The sequence below is a fragment of the Sesamum indicum genome, linkage group LG11 (genome assembly GCF_000512975.1).
Source record: "Sesamum indicum cultivar Zhongzhi No. 13 linkage group LG11, S_indicum_v1.0, whole genome shotgun sequence".
NCBI classification, from domain to species: domain Eukaryota; kingdom Viridiplantae; phylum Streptophyta; class Magnoliopsida; order Lamiales; family Pedaliaceae; genus Sesamum; species Sesamum indicum.
Genome location: NC_026155.1, coordinates 1,564,339 through 1,579,968, shown reverse-complemented (window position 1 = coordinate 1,579,968; position 15,630 = coordinate 1,564,339). Strand labels below are relative to the sequence as shown.

Below are 15,630 nucleotides of genomic sequence, written 5' to 3'. Positions count from 1 at the left end.
GTTATAGAAAGGTATAAAGTCCTCAAATTATTGCCCTCCAAGATGGAAAAGTAAAACATAAGAAGTATGATTTTATTTCTGCAAGATTTGAGTTAGCTACACATGTTGATGATACCCTCTTGAAGTTTTCAGTGGCAACTAAACCTGCTACTGTGGCCGAGACTCTGTCTAATGCAGGCCGGCCGGCCTAATTTTCATTCTAGTCCTTTCTGCATCAAACCTTTTGTTTACCTTTCGCCACTCTATCCTTTTCTGCTTCAGCCACCTTCAACTGTTCTTTTAGTGTCGATATTCTCTGCTCTAGCTCTTCTAACGTTCCTCGGACAATGGATGCACGATACGGTGTTACAAAGTTGTGTGAAAATGCTTGCAACGCTTCAACCCCACAAACCTGTTAAGCATTACTAATGGATCATGGTAGTTATCGAATAAACAAGAACTGATTATGTCATCATGCATGGGAAGAAATCAGGGATATGGGACTAGACCCCATATCTCCAGAAGGCGGTGATGAAAACACTCATATTATGGGTTCTAGATGATGATTCTGTTACACTAGTGCCCCCCCTCAACTATGGTAAAATTACATAACTAATTATAATTTGTTTGAATAATTACACTGCACCCATGTACTGGCTGATTTCATTAACATTGAGGGGATGCCGATGTCAGGAAAATATCAAGGAAAAACATCACTGACAAGGTGAGTTGCAATTATTAGGACAGTATTGGTAGTTTCCATAATTCAACCATAGTTCAAGTGTAAATAAAGTTATCTCATTATACTATGGAAACATCAGTAAATGTTGCATATTGGTATATGCTATGCATACTAGAATACTCTTGAAAGCAATCGCACAGGGCATTCAAGAACTATAATGAAATGAATGACAGATTCGATTAAATCCATTGCGAATACACCTATTAAGGGAAAAGACTGAAGTCAATCCACTAGTCCATAATACATCCACATGTAGTAACTACCTTTACATTATCACTAAAAAGCTTCAACTCGTGATATTCATGTAAAAAATCTACAGATTTAACCACGATACCGTATGTGGGTGCAAGGTATTGGGTTTCATGAAGGCTTAGTAGGCAATCCTAAGTTCTGGAAACACAGTAGAGTAAAATGAAATGATCATCCAGAAATAGAAGTTGAAAGCTATATAAAGTTTGCTTTAAAGTCTTCAAGAAAATAAAAACTTTGCCCTATAATTCTTTGTCAACATCAACATCCCATGATAATCAAACTTTACTCCATCTATCTTCTAAGATTTCCTAACCCAAACCTTCAGACAGATGACTAAGGAGTTAAGCTAAAGTCTCTGACTATTACCTTACTACTACTCATGGAAAGCCTTATTTCTTCTTCTCTAACCCTCTTTTATTGCATCCTATTTATACATAATAGTCCTAGTCATGAACATATATGTCTCTTAATGGTATCTGAAATCAAGCAATAATGTCGAGGAAGATTTGCAACGATAGGCTTCCGTTGCCTTATCTTTTACTTTACCTTGTCTTCGCAAGTGTTTCAGCAGCAAATGTAAGGAAGTCAAACATAATTTTCTCACTTTTTACATATATATGTACACGTATCTTTTTGTTTGTGTTGGTTCTCGATGATTTGAGGTAATCACTTGCAGGACTTTTACATTGTTTTTCTGAGAGATGATGTGGTGAGTGGGAGGTCAACTCTTCAGACGCATCTTAATGTCCTTGCATCGTTGAAGGCAAGGTTAGTTAGTAAATCATCTTATCCTCTATATTCATACGGAACCTGATGTGAGCTAGCGCTTATTAGTAAGCCAAAAGCTATAATGAGGAACTGTAATATAAATAAGTTCTTTTCTGGGCATAAGTTAAAGTTCATTTGTTACACAATTGACTGGATTAAGACATGTCGTTTTTGCTATAGTGAATATGATGCTTCAGAGTCCCTTGTCTATAGCTACACAAGAAATTTCAATGCGTTTGCAGCAAAGTTGTCTGAAGCTGAAGCCAGAAAGTTATCCGGTACTATATCTTGATTACTTTGAATGCATGTGTAGTGAGTTAGTTTTCTTCATCCTTAGGGTCTTACTACGGAAAATTTACAGATATGGATGAAGTACTTTCAGCTTTCCCAAACCGGTACCACAAACCACACACAACGAAATCATGGGACTTTATTGGCCTAACACCAAATGCAAAAAGGAACTTGAAAGTTGAGAGCAACATCATAGTTGGTTTACTTGACACAGGTAAAAATGCCATTGAACAGAATTTTTTGTACTTACAGTTTATAGTATTGCTCAACTGTCAATAGTTAATATTGCCATGATAAGTACTGTAGGCTGTCTTTGGTTGTACTTCTAGCAATCCTTACAGTTACCATGTACCAGGAATCACCCCACAATCTGAGAGCTTTAAGGATGATGGTCTTGGTCCTCCACCAGCTAAATGGAAAGGAAGTTGTGGCCCCTTCGCCAATTTTTCAGGCTGCAACAAGTAAATTCTTGTCGTATCTCTGTCTGACAAGATAGTAGTTAACCAACCTTAGACTTTTAATAACAGAATGTCGAAATTAGGTAGTCATATATTACCTTTAAGGTTTACGTAGTATGAGCATTAATCATTTGTTGTTCCTGTGTTGTTATGACCTGAAGCAAGCTTATAGGAGCAAAGTACTTCAAGCTCGATGGAAATCCTGACCCTGCAGACATCTTATCGCCTGTCGATGTGGACGGACATGGAACTCACACATCTTCGACTCTAGCAGGAAGTTTAGTGCCAAATGCAAACCTTTATGGGCTCGCAAAAGGAACTGCAAGAGGGGCAGTGCCTTCTGCTCGGGTAGCCATGTACAAGGTCTGTTGGGCCAGCAGCGGCTGCGCAGATATGGACATCCTTGCTGCATTTGATGCTGCAATAAGTGATGGAGTCGACGTTATATCCATCTCCATCGGTGGCCTAACGGGAAGTTATACATCAGACTCTATAGCCGTTGGCTCGTTTCATGCTATGAGGAAAGGGATCCTCACAGTTGCTTCAGCTGGGAACGATGGGCCTGGCTATGCTAGTGTTTCGAACCATGCACCATGGTTGCTCACTGTTGCAGCTAGTGGGACAGATCGACAGCTGAGGAGCAAAGTGGAGTTGGGCAATGGAGCGACTGTATCAGTAAGTCGTTCAACTTTAACTGTTTCATTGACAAATGAAAGATGAGCCAAGATTACCTGAGTAATTTCTGTCTGTATGAATCAGGGAATTGGAGTGAGCATGTTTGAGCCAAAAGAAAAGATGTATCCTCTTGCAAGTGGTGTTGATGTGGCCAAGAATTCTGATACAAAGCCGGAATCAATGTACTGACGTTAACATTATCACCACTTAACATTAAACAACATAACATGTACAGCACATTCAGGAAACTGTTCTCTCTCAGCCAACTTTTTGCCTGTCAATAGGTACTGTCTTGAAAACTCGATGGATCCCAGAAAGGTTAAAGGGAAGCTTATATACTGCATACTAGGTTCTTGGGGTGCTGATTCTGTCGTAAAAGGCCTGGGAGGCATCGGCATATTCCTTGAGAGTGAGGTGTTTCTTGATGCAGCTCAAATCTACATGGCTCCAGCAACTATGGTCAATGCTAGCACGGGCAAGAAAATCAATGACTACATGCATTCAACAAAGTAGATGTTTTGTTTCTGTTCCATCACATATAAGATTGGTTATTTCATAATAATCAAACATTTGATAATACTTCGGATATTGGCAGATCGCCCTCTGCAGCCATACACAAGTCAGAGGAAATCAAAGTCCCTGCTCCATTTGTTGCTTCATTTTCCTCCAGGGGTCCAAATTCTGGATCAATAAACCTGCTCAAGGTACAAAATTTGAACAAAAGATGGTAGCTAATATGTTCATTTTCTATCCATAAAAGCCATATTTCTAATAGTATCTGATAAAAACCACGAACAGCCTGATATTACAGCACCCGGAATTAACATCCTAGCATCATATACTCCATTGAAATCACTAACTGGGCTGAAAGGCGACAAGCAATATTCGAAGTTCACATTCATGTCAGGCACATCGATGGCGTGCCCACACGTTGGAGGGGCTGCAGCCTATGTGAAATCATTCCACCCCAATTGGTCTCCAGCAGCAATAAAATCCGCCCTCATGACTACAGGTAAATAAAACACCGACTCTTAGAAAAATTAGTATAATTACACTGGCAAATCATTAAGTTAAAAACATATCACAAGAAAACCCCTCAGTTTTAGAAAATCGCTCCACACCTCTTGCAGTTATATTTTACAGAACAAATTCTCTTTATAGACAGGATATTTGAAGGAGCATCTTGTAATGTAAAAATATGAACGAGGATTGAAAACAACTATTTACAATTGAAGGGTCTCGAAATGTTTATGTAGTTATACGTAAAGGAACTTACTGTTACGCTCTAGTTCATATATTAAGTGAAAAATTGTTGAATAGCAAAACAAATGAGCTCCAAGGTGGACAAGGATGCTGAGTTTGCATACGGATCGGGCCAACTCAACCCGACCAGAGCAGTAAACCCTGGTCTAGTCTACGACATGGATGATATATCATATATCCAGTTCCTCTGCCATGAAGGCTACGACGGAACCTCCATCGGTAGTTTAGTAGGCCAGGGGACCGTAAACTGCTCCAAATTACTCCCATCAAACAGCGTAGACGCAATCAACTACCCAACGATGCAACTGACGCTGACGAGCAATAAGGAGCCGACGGCGGGCGTTTTCCGGCGGCGTGTAACGAATGTAGGCCCCGATGAGTCAGTGTACAACGCGACGATCAAAGCGCCGGCAGGGGTGGAGATAGCGGTGAAACCGGCGACTCTGTCCTTCTCCAAGGCGGCGCGGAGACGGAGCTTCAAGGTTGTGGTGAAGGCGAAGCCGAAGAACAGTGTGCTTATTCTCTCAGGCTCCATCACGTGGAAAAGCACACGTTATAGTGTGAGGAGTCCTATTTTAATTTTCAACCCTTGGGCTAGGTAGGGGTGTTGAAATTTATGAACAGAGATTTGGTGGGTTGTTTGTGAATGGTATAAGAAGGGCTTGGAGATGCCGTCCATGGTCGTTTCCACACATGATATCATCATCGTGTGTGAATTCGATAATTTATAGTTGATGTGGGACGACACCAAATTTCCATCGTGTTAAGATTCTTGTGTTGGAAAATAATCACTAATTTTAAAAAATGGTAAATGTGTATTTAAACTCGTGCTATCTACATCGATGGGTAATTGTAAGTATAAGCAATTGACTTGCGACATTTAAGAATGTTCTGATACAAATAAGTTGCAACGATGCACATCAAAATTGAAATCACTCAAACTTTAACAGCCTTAACTTGCAAAAAATTCCCATGACATACCGATCATTTACCGGTTATAGAAAGGTATAAAGTCCTCAAATTATTGCCCTCTAAGATCGAAAAGTAAAACATAAGAAGTATGATTCTATTTCTGCAAGATTTGAGTTAGCTACAGATGTTGACGATACCCTCTTGAAGTTTGAGTGGCAACTATACCTGCTACTGTGGCCGAGACTCTCTCTTGGGCACAGGCAACCTAATGCAGGGCGGCCTAGTTTTCATTCTAGTCCTTTCTGCATCAAACCTTTTGTTTACCTTTCGCCACTCTATCCTTTTCTGCTTCAGCCACCTTCAATTGTTCTTTTAGTGTCGATATTCTCTGCTCTAGCTCTTCTAACGTTCCTCGGACAATGGATGCTCGATACGGTGTTACAAAGTTGTGTGAAAATGCTTGCAACGCTTCAACCCCACAAACCTGTTAAGCATTACTAATGGATCATGGTAGTTATCGAATAAACAAGAACTGATTATGTCATCATGCATGGGAAGAAATCAGGGATATGGGACTAGACCCCATATCTCCAGAAGGCGGTGATGAAAACACTCATATTATGGGTTCTAGATGATGATTCTGTTACACTAGTGCCCCCCCTCAACTATGGTAAAATTACATAACTTATTATAATTTGTTTGAATAATTACACTGCACCCATGTACTGGCTGATTTCATTAACCTTGAGGGGATGCCGATGTCATGAAAATATCATGGAAAAACATCACTGACAAGGTGAGTTGCAATTATAAGGACAGTATTGGTAGTTTCCATCATTCAACCATAGTTCAAGTGTAAATGTAGTTGACTCATTATACTTTGGAAACATCAGTAAATGTTGCATATTGGTATATGCTATGCGTACTAGAATACTCTTGAAAGCAATCGCACAGGGCATTCAAGAACTATACTGGAGAGGTATGATACAACAATCTTTACGTACCTCTTGGGGCAGCAAAGGCAACTTAGTTATGTTAAAATCGTCATATAACACGTAGAACTGATCCAGGTACTTTTGTTGCATGTTCATTCTAGCTCTGAGCAATTTTGACTCGACGGCTAGAAAGATAACCAAAACCATGTAAACTGCTTCGGTGAAAATATTTAATTTAATACTGAAATAAAAGTGATGCAGCAACAAAAGATGGAAAAGTTTACCTTCTTCATCAAAAATTACTTGGTTAATAATGATATTATGGGTATCTATCTCAAATTTAGTAAGCTCCTGAACAAGTCGTTCAGTTTCATACAGAGACAGAAATTCTGGAATGCAAACACAGACGAAAGTTGTCAAGTCCTGCCGGAGAAAGAAAAGCAATGTATCAAGAGATTTTGCCAGTATGCATACGAGACAAAAAAATGATCTTATAAAATTAAGAGAAAAAATATAAGGTTCAGCTAGAATAACATTCATCAGGTAGTATGATTTCGTTCGGTCGGTTAATAACTTAATACATCTGTAGACCCAAAAGAACTTTGGGGAGAAGGGAAAGCAAACCAGTATTAACCTTGCACCAGAGTCAAAGACAATTACTGGGGAAAAGAAAAATATTTGCAACTTGTATCGTTTTCATCATAATTCAAATACTTGTCAAGTAATGCAACCAAGTATATGTATTACAAGAAAGTTTTGCTGAACCCAAAATGCAAACAAACAATTCCGAACACACACCAGCAGATAAACTTCAGGTAGTCAAGAACCAGAGATATGCATATACAGTTTAACTGTTAGCTATCAGGTCCAACTTCGTTCGCTTGAGTGGTGGCTAAAATAAACTGATATGATACTATGATAATGCAATTGGCTATGAAGATGTAATAAAGAGTTCAAATTTAAGACTACATGATCATGTTTCTTAAGATATTACCTAATTCCTTCCATCCTTTTGTCTTAGTAATAGATGGTAATGGATAATGTAAAGATTCCTACATCAAGTATTTGCCCGCCGCTGTCTCAAGCACCCATGAAAGGCTGAAGCTAGATAGAAGCAAAGAGAAATAACATGCCACGTTCTTGGAAAACGAATTCACACCTTGAACTTTCTTCGAATATCTAAACAATGCCCGAACCCCCCACACAAAGGAAAAAAGAAAATGAACATTGCACAAGTTTCTCGCAAACCCAATAACTGCTGCTTCATTGAGTGATAAGTCCCTCCAACAATAAATTTCAACCTCAATAGTCCCTAAGAAGCCTGTAACTACATGCCTATAACTTCAACTGAGCTTTTCCAAACTTATAGATATGCTTATGAGCACCTTCACGTTCTTAATTCTTAGTACATGCCAAGCTAAATTGGCGCTAATATTTTTCTGAGTTGCAGTATTTGCGGGCATTACAATTTAACTTGTGCAGAACCCTTGAGTAGCAGAAGTCTTCTTTTCTAACAATAGCAATGAACAAGAAATGTATATTCTGAGGGGAAGCAGTAAGATCTTACAGGATCCTTAAACTGCTTGTTCACTTGTTCAATGACATCTTTCATGCCTTCAAGCTTTCCCAGGAGGTCATCTTCACCAAAGTCATCTCCAACACCAAAGAGGCGAGTCATCTGCCATGAAATGATTAAGAGCAACTTAATTGAAAATCTAAGAAACGTGCAAGATATACATGAGAAATTAATAGAAGTAATAACCCACAACAACACACTGATGTGGGAAGGTATCTATCTTGATAATTAATCTATGTCCAAACAGAAGAACGTTAAAGTCAAATCCACTTCCCACTTAAAGTAACAAGACCAAGACATCAATATATCATTGCACTAATTAGTAACTTAGGAAGTCAGCGTGAGCGGACCTGGCTAAACAAGCCACCAAACTTGCTCCTCAAACTCATCACCTTAGCAAGCCCCTTTTCTAATGTTGTAGGAAATTGTAAGAGCCGAAGAGTATGGCCAGTTGGTGCTGTATCAAATACTATTACAGAATAATCCATAGTCTGCACTAGCCTGAAGAAGACAGTCACATACAACTTCAAAATTGAGATAACAAATAAAATTATGTATTCAGATGTGACAGATCCACCTAGTAGTTATTTACATTAGATACTACGCTTCTACTCCAAGTAGTTATTTACATTGACTACTGTTCTGCATTAGAACTCCATCTGAGAAGATGTAATTCGAAGGGAAGGGTAGACAATTAAATAAAAAGAATCACAAATCAATTTATTAGTTTAGCACTCATGGAAGATAAACAAAACCACATGCCTTAGGAGTGGGAAGAAAAGCATTGGTTTATCTTCCAGAGCTATACTTCGGCAATTTCAATGAACAATGATATGTGAAGCTAGCTTAAAAGAAACAAACTAGAGAAATGGCTTGCCACTAATGATGGAAAACATCTGCAGTATGAAGGGAACAATCATTATCTCTAAATTGGGATTACCATCATTTTACACTTTAACTTTCTTTAGCAGAATTAAGACAATATAAAGGAGACAATATAGTTTAATACACATCGCAAACTGATTCTTTGGTAAGTCCAATAAAATCTAACAAAGTCACTCTACTATCAAAATAACGTTTAACATCAGGTTCAAGTTTACCAGAAACTCTGTAAGGTAAAATTTATTTGTAAATAATCAATAGTGTATTAAATGTTAGGTAAAACTTACCTAAGTTTCTCATCAGTTTACGTGAATTGCGCCACAAAAAGGATAAAAGGCTTACTGCACCAATAATTTGGAAATGGGCAGATCCAAAATTCTGTCTAAATCAAAGCAGTAGTAAAGTTCTGGTTCTCTTAAAATTTTAAGGCGAGCGGCCATAATTCCAGACATTTGACAATTAAAGGATTACTGAGGAGTCAAACTTACTTGAGCATTTCCGCAAAACTCATAGCCTCGTCAATTCCTGGGATAGAATTTGATAAATCTGACATAAATCCATCAGACATATCACCCTCTTCATGTTCCACAGTGGGATCAACTTCCTAGAAGACAGAATCTTTTTTCAATGCACATTTAAGATATCGGATATCCTTGGCCATGATACACACATCAGAAACACAAACCTTCTGCACTAAACCACATTCACAAACAAATTCAAGTTCAAGCCAAAATCAGTGTGTCCTAAGAATGCTTGGATTCTGCTATTCATCCATAAGCATGAGCAACAACCAAAATGGGGTAAACTAGTCCCATTAGATTCGTTTAGAAACAAAATTTTGTTTGAATCAGGATACTTCATCCATTGCTAAATGCTATCTTCTGCTGATCATAACTCATAAAATCAGTGTGCTCTATGATTGCTTGGTTTCTACTATTAATCCACGAGCATGAGCAACAACCAAAACCAGTAAACTAGGACCATTAGATTCATTTAGAAACAAAATTTTGTTTGAATCAGCATACTTCCTCCATTGCCAAATGCTATGTTCTGCTGACTATATCTCATACACCGTAGACAATCAGGATTAAAAGGAGAAGCCAACAACTCTTTCATGGACCAACATTGCAAAATTAGACGACAAATCACCCTAAACAAGTTTATCACAGACTCAAACTTCGAATTCATCTTCACTGTCCAAACCAACCAATGACATTTTTGCCAAATAAACAAACAAACAGAAAAAAGGATTGCACCATGAACAATAAAGTAAGACTTAAAAATTTCCTCACCATAGCGTACAAGTTGTTGAAGCCAGTAACAAGGGTGGGAGCCTTTGTGAACCTCTGCTGGAATGCATCGCTCAGGTTATGTGCAGGGTCGGTGGAAATGATGAGCACAGAGGATCTCACCTGGGAGAGTAGGACAGAGAGAATGGAGCTGCATGTGGTCTTGCCCACGCCACCTTTCCCCCCCACGAACACCCACTTCAGCGTGTCTTGATCAAGAATATTCCGCACCGTTCCCGTCGAGTCCTCGCTGGAACCCATGAATCAATTCTGAACGATAACGAGGAATGATGATGATATTATTCCTACAGTCGATAAATTGCGGAAAAGGTTCTTGTTTCTTGGGTGTTGTTCTTCTTGTTCTTGGGCTTCCTTGTTGTCTGGGGAATTTACACAAACAGTCGCAGTGGGCCGCCAGGTTCTGCTTCCTCTGCTAGTTTCTGTCGCAAGTTTCAGAGCAGAAAGAGATCTAATGTGGGGTCTGATTCATGGGGATTGATCGCCCGCACGCCGCAACAGAAACCTGCCTTCTTCTTGGGGGAAATTCCTGTAATTTTTTTATAATAACATATTGCAAAAATTATATTTTTGGTCATATAACTATATGCAGTTAACATTTTTTATCCTATAATTTATTGTATTTATATATTTAATTTTAAATATATCACATTTAGTCAATTTTTAATAAATCTATACAAATATTAATAATTTTAATTCCTTTCACACTAAAATAAATCTCAATTTTGGTATTGTAACTGTAGATCGTCGGGACCAAAATTATCATTGCTCGACTAAAATTTTATTAAAAAATGAGCAAAATATGACATGTCAGGACTAAATTTATCAAAAAATAACTAAATGTACCAATAAAGTAAGTTATAAGATCAAAAATTCTAACACTTATAATTACGGGACCAAAAATATAATTTTATCTAATATATAAGCTTTTTCTTTGTATTTTGTAATTTGTTCTGTTCACAAGATAGAAATATAATAGTAGTAATTCAGAATTATCTTTTGTATTAGGAATAATTACATTTACACCCCACAATTTTTTATATTTATACAAAGGGTGAATAGCAATTTATCCCCTATGATATTATAAATGAGCACATTCCCCCTCTATGAAAAAATATAACAATTTACCCCCTGTACTTTGTTGTATTTTAAAAAATATAAGTAAGGTAAATCGCTATTTATTTTTTTCTTATAAGGGGGTAATTTGCTCTTTGCGATATCACAAGGGGGTTGCTTGCATTTTTTCCTTTATACAAGTCAACACCAACTTTTGTTAATTACCAGAGTTACCCCTAACGACAATAAAAATAATAGTTTGTGTAATAATGTTCACATTTTTTATGGGTGTTATGTATATTTTTTAAAAAGTATGAGTGATTTATATAAATCATGCTGATTTTAATGAGTATATATGTAATTTTTTAAAAGATATAAATAATTTATGCAAATAAATCACAAGTGGGTATTAATGTAATTCCCCCTTTACATTATTACACCAGCGATCATCCGTGTTCTCGTAATTGCACTTTTCTCCCTTAAGGACTCAGTTATTAAGGAGAACTCCCAATTCTTTTCTTTCATTTCTTTTCTTGCGATTCAAGTGAACTATTTACATTTTCGTTTATCATATAAGTATGAATGAACTTATAACAAAAATTTAAAAAAAATTAACATAAGTTTTATATAATTTAATATGAAAAATATACGAAGAAATTACTAACATCTCAATATCTTATGTAAGTATATTTATATATTACATATATTCCTTATTCTTTTTCTTTTTTACTATTTTATATACACTACAAAAAAAATATGGAATTTGAGGCGGATTTTGGAACGATTTTTTTTGTTATTTGGAATGATTAGAAAGTAAAAAAATTATTTTAGACCGGATTTTGAAACGATTTACGAACTATCACTGTAAACGGCGTTACTAATATTTAGGAACGGATGGTGAAGAACCGTTTCAATTTTGGCATAGTCACCGTAACATATTTATGCGACCGTTTCGAAAATCTTAGAGATGGGCCAAAACACAAAAACAAACATAAACTTGGTGTTCTGGCGGCACCTGACTCAAACATCCCAATCAAACAACCTTTACCAGATTAACATGTTCGATCTTCATGGTTTTTCTTCGATCTCCAAGATCAAGAAGAAATAATGGAGAGAGGGAGAGAAAGAGAGAAAACTAAGAGAGAGTGTAGAGATTTAGTGCGTGCTGTCTTGGGCTACGTTCTTTATATGTGGCATATATATGACCTGGTCATATACACACATACAGGCCTTAGGCTTGTGTTTAATGGATCGGACTTAATTAATTAAAATTAAATCAAACCCATAATGGACTTTAGTTAAATCTAATTTAATTACAAGACCATCATTATATTTCATATCTTTTAATCCAATAAAAAGATCCAAGCCCATTTTCTCTCTTTCAATTTATAAATCGAATTTATAAATTGGACCAAACCCAACAAGATTAATCCAACTAATTTTAATGGCTAACTTAAAATTTTAATTAATCCAATTAATTAAATTTTAAGTTATTCACCCAATGAATTAGTCTAAATAAATGATCTAACATTTATTCTCTCCAAGAATTAATCTAATCCAATTAAGTTAATCCGATTCTTTTAAAATTAATTCTAAATTAATTTCATCTCATTTTTAGTGGTAGTGTGTGACTCTTTAGGTTCACACCGTCTAGACTTGGGCGTGTCTGACCAACACAATTAATTAAATTAAATTAAATTAATTATTTCTTATTATCCCATAACCAGAAATAGCCCGTTACCATGGGTGGCCGTCTAGCAACAATCCATAACACTAGAGATCAGGTGAATAATGGTATGAATATTTATAGCACGTTTGGTTGTGTTTCCATTTTCATTTTCAGTTTCTAACAATTATACTTGTGTAAAAATGATTTATCGATTTCTGTGCAAAAACTGAGAATATGTTTGGATTAGTTATTTCTAAATAAAGGTTTTATAGGTGTGAGAATTAAAAATGTAGGTATATGTATTTTTGATGTGATATAAATTAATTATGAGAGTTTACCAAAATGGTTGGGAGAGAAAGCAATTTTATTTAATTTGAAACAAGAAAAGACATGCTGACAAGATAAGACAAATATGACCAACCCATGTGACCTATAATTTTAAAAAGTTCAAGATTAAAATAGGAATGCATTCTCAATGAAAATGGCTTGACCAAACAAAATTCCAACTATCCAAATAGTGAAAAGTGAAAATAATCTCATTGAAAACATAACCAAACGAACTCTTAGGCTTCGAATCTCATACGAGTACAGTCTTACTGTCAACCGTCTTGGCGACTAAGTCTGGAAATGGAACTGGGCGTTGGTTCCAATCCTTAACTAGGCATCTATACTTATAACTCGAGTCCTTGTTTACCCCATTGATTGAACTACGAAACCTATCCCATTCATTCAGTCACTGTTGAGGACTTTTCAGAATGCATTCACTCGTTAGCGACTCCTACCAAATAGCCAGACAGAGAAGGGAAGCAATAAAAATAGCAAAGATCTTAACTGCCTTTATTATAGTATGACAGTTGCTAGCTCTTCTTCGGCTTCCTTCCTATCGTAGTCGTCATTATCATTCCTCGGATCATTAGGCACAACTAGGAGAATTAGGAAAGCTCATAATGGAGTGGAATTGGCATCGTGCCTACTTGTTAGGAAATGGATCGGGTTAAGATGGATAACAGGTGGAATATGAAGGCGATAAAAGACACACGAACTTGTTAACCCAGTTTGGATATAAATCCTACGTCTGGGGGCGATACCAAGCCAGGAGAAAACACTCAAAGAGGAGGAAAATTGAGGAGTACAACACACACACACTTGTATGCAAGTCTTCACCACACGTGAAAGACAACACTCACCCTCGTCTCAACTCTTTCTTTTCTCTCTACTCTATTCTACTTTGCTCTATAAAACAATGCTAATAAGAGTAGTATATATAGCCATGACTTATCCTTTTTCCAACTCAACTTGGGAATTCTAAGTTGAATCAGGTTATCCTTTTCTTCTTCAAATCAATCTTCACAACTTAACAATCTCCCACTTGAAGATTGATTAGCTTTTCTCCACTTCTTTCTTGGTACCGCCGGGTTTGTCCACTCTAGTCATCAAGGCCAGTCGAAGCCGTACACAGCTTCAACTTCGCCATCGCAACCGCCTTGGTCAGCATGTCCGCAGGATTCTTTTCTCCTTGGATCTTCTCCAGCTGCAGTGCCTTCTTCTCCAGAAGTTGTCGGATGAAATGGTACTTGATCTCGATGTGCTTTGTCCGCGAATGGAACGCGGGATTCTTTGCCAGATGGATCGCACTCTGGCTATCGCTATGAAGAATCACATCTGCCTGAGGTTTCCCTAATTCACCCAACAAGTGTTGCAGCCAAATGAGCTCCTTAGCTGCCTCAGTAACTGCCACGTACTCAGCTTCCGTCGTGGACAGTGTGACAACCTTCTGCAGCTTTGAGACCCAGGATACGGCTGTACCGCCATATGTGAACACGTACCCTGTAGTGCTCCTCCTTTTGTCATAGTCACTCCCTGCAAAATCAGCGTCAACAAATCCAAACAAGGTAAGCTTGACCTTACCAAACACCAATGCTCGGTCCTTAGTACCCCTTAGGTACCTAAGAATCCATTTCACAGCTTCCCAGTGCATCACTCCTGGATTGCTCATAAAACGGCTAACTACTCCCACTGCATGTGCTATATCCGGTCGAGTACAGATCATAGCATACATCAGGCTCCCAATTGCTGAGGCATACGGCGTGACTCTCATCTTTGCACGTTCGGAGTCAGTCTGGGGCGAATCACTGTTGGATAGTTTGAACTGATTTCCCAATGGCGTTCCAACCGGTTTTGCATTTTCCATCTTGAATCTGCATAATACCTTCTCAATATAATCAAATTGAGATAACCATAATTTACCAATACCTTTGTCCCTTGTGATTTTCATGCCCAATATCTGCCTTGCTTCGCCAAGATCTTTCATGTCGAACTTCCTCGATAACTGATCCTTGAGCCTATTGATCTCCTTGACATTTGATCCTGCTATCAACATGTCATCAACATACAGGAGTAGAATGATAAAAAACTCATCGAACCTCTTCACGTAGCAGCAATGATCAGCATTGCATCTAGAGAAACCTATCTCTAGCATGAAGTTGTCAAACTTCCTGTACCACTGCCGCGGAGCCTGTTTCAATCCATATAGGCTTTTCTTCAGGCGACACACCTGCTGATCATCTCCATTATACCCCTCTGGTTGTACCATGTATATCTCCTCCTCAAGATCCCCGTGTAGGAAGGCTGTCTTTACATCCATCTGTTGTAACTCCAAGTTCTCTGCCGCTACCATGCTCAACACAAGACGAATAGTAGTTAACTTGACAACAGGTGTAAAAACATCAGTAAAGTCAATACCGTATCTTGGTTGGAATCCCTTTACTACGAGTCTTGCCTTGTACCGCTTCTTCCCGTCTGATTCTGCCTTAACCCGATAGACCCATCTGTTCTGTAGGGCCTTCTTTCCTTTGGGGAGCTGAC

The 15,630-nt window shown here is 37.7% G+C and overlaps 2 protein-coding genes and 1 long non-coding RNA gene across 3 annotated transcripts; 1 reads left to right on the top strand and 2 right to left on the bottom strand.

The window, feature by feature from the left end:
- LOC105173198 lies at window positions 264–2,725 on the bottom strand. The gene is made up of 3 exons (XR_848704.2): window positions 2,589–2,725; window positions 2,283–2,516; window positions 264–391 (listed from the first exon to the last, which is right to left on the bottom strand). It is a non-coding gene; the product is annotated as an uncharacterized LOC105173198 (long non-coding RNA).
- Window positions 1,344–5,177, top strand: LOC105173200 (subtilisin-like protease SBT4.14). The gene is made up of 11 exons (XM_011094879.2): window positions 1,344–1,549; window positions 1,650–1,741; window positions 1,922–2,019; window positions 2,103–2,246; window positions 2,388–2,493; window positions 2,652–3,165; window positions 3,250–3,347; window positions 3,450–3,674; window positions 3,761–3,869; window positions 3,964–4,177; window positions 4,486–5,177. Exons 1-11 carry the CDS (start codon window positions 1,466–1,468, stop codon window positions 5,028–5,030), a joined length of 2,229 nt encoding a protein of 742 aa, XP_011093181.1. The 5' UTR covers window positions 1,344–1,465; the 3' UTR covers window positions 5,031–5,177.
- On the bottom strand, window positions 5,314–10,565 carry LOC105173201 (ATPase GET3). The gene is made up of 7 exons (XM_020697840.1): window positions 10,026–10,565; window positions 9,222–9,337; window positions 8,202–8,352; window positions 7,843–7,953; window positions 6,560–6,698; window positions 6,345–6,460; window positions 5,314–5,824 (listed from the first exon to the last, which is right to left on the bottom strand). Exons 1-7 carry the CDS (start codon window positions 10,281–10,283, stop codon window positions 5,648–5,650), a joined length of 1,068 nt encoding a protein of 355 aa, XP_020553499.1. The 5' UTR covers window positions 10,284–10,565; the 3' UTR covers window positions 5,314–5,647.

Excerpts from the sequence above, each read along its gene's own strand:
- LOC105173200 (XM_011094879.2), top strand. The coding sequence starts at position 1,466 with ATGTCGAGGAAGATTTGCAACGATAGGCTTCCGTTGCCTTATCTTTTA. Across the intron at positions 2,020-2,102 it reads TGAAGCCAGAAAGTTATCCG|ATATGGATGAAGTACTTTCA; the intron begins GTACTATATCTT and ends GAAAATTTACAG. Across the intron at positions 4,178-4,485 it reads ATCCGCCCTCATGACTACAG|CAAAACAAATGAGCTCCAAG; the intron begins GTAAATAAAACA and ends ATTGTTGAATAG.
- LOC105173201 (XM_020697840.1), bottom strand. The coding sequence starts at position 10,283 with ATGGGTTCCAGCGAGGACTCGACGGGAACGGTGCGGAATATTCTTGAT. Across the intron at positions 6,461-6,559 it reads AGTAATTTTTGATGAAGAAG|CCGTCGAGTCAAAATTGCTC; the intron begins GTAAACTTTTCC and ends TTATCTTTCTAG. Across the intron at positions 5,825-6,344 it reads TGCCTTTGCTGCCCCAAGAG|GTTTGTGGGGTTGAAGCGTT; the intron begins GTACGTAAAGAT and ends AATGCTTAACAG.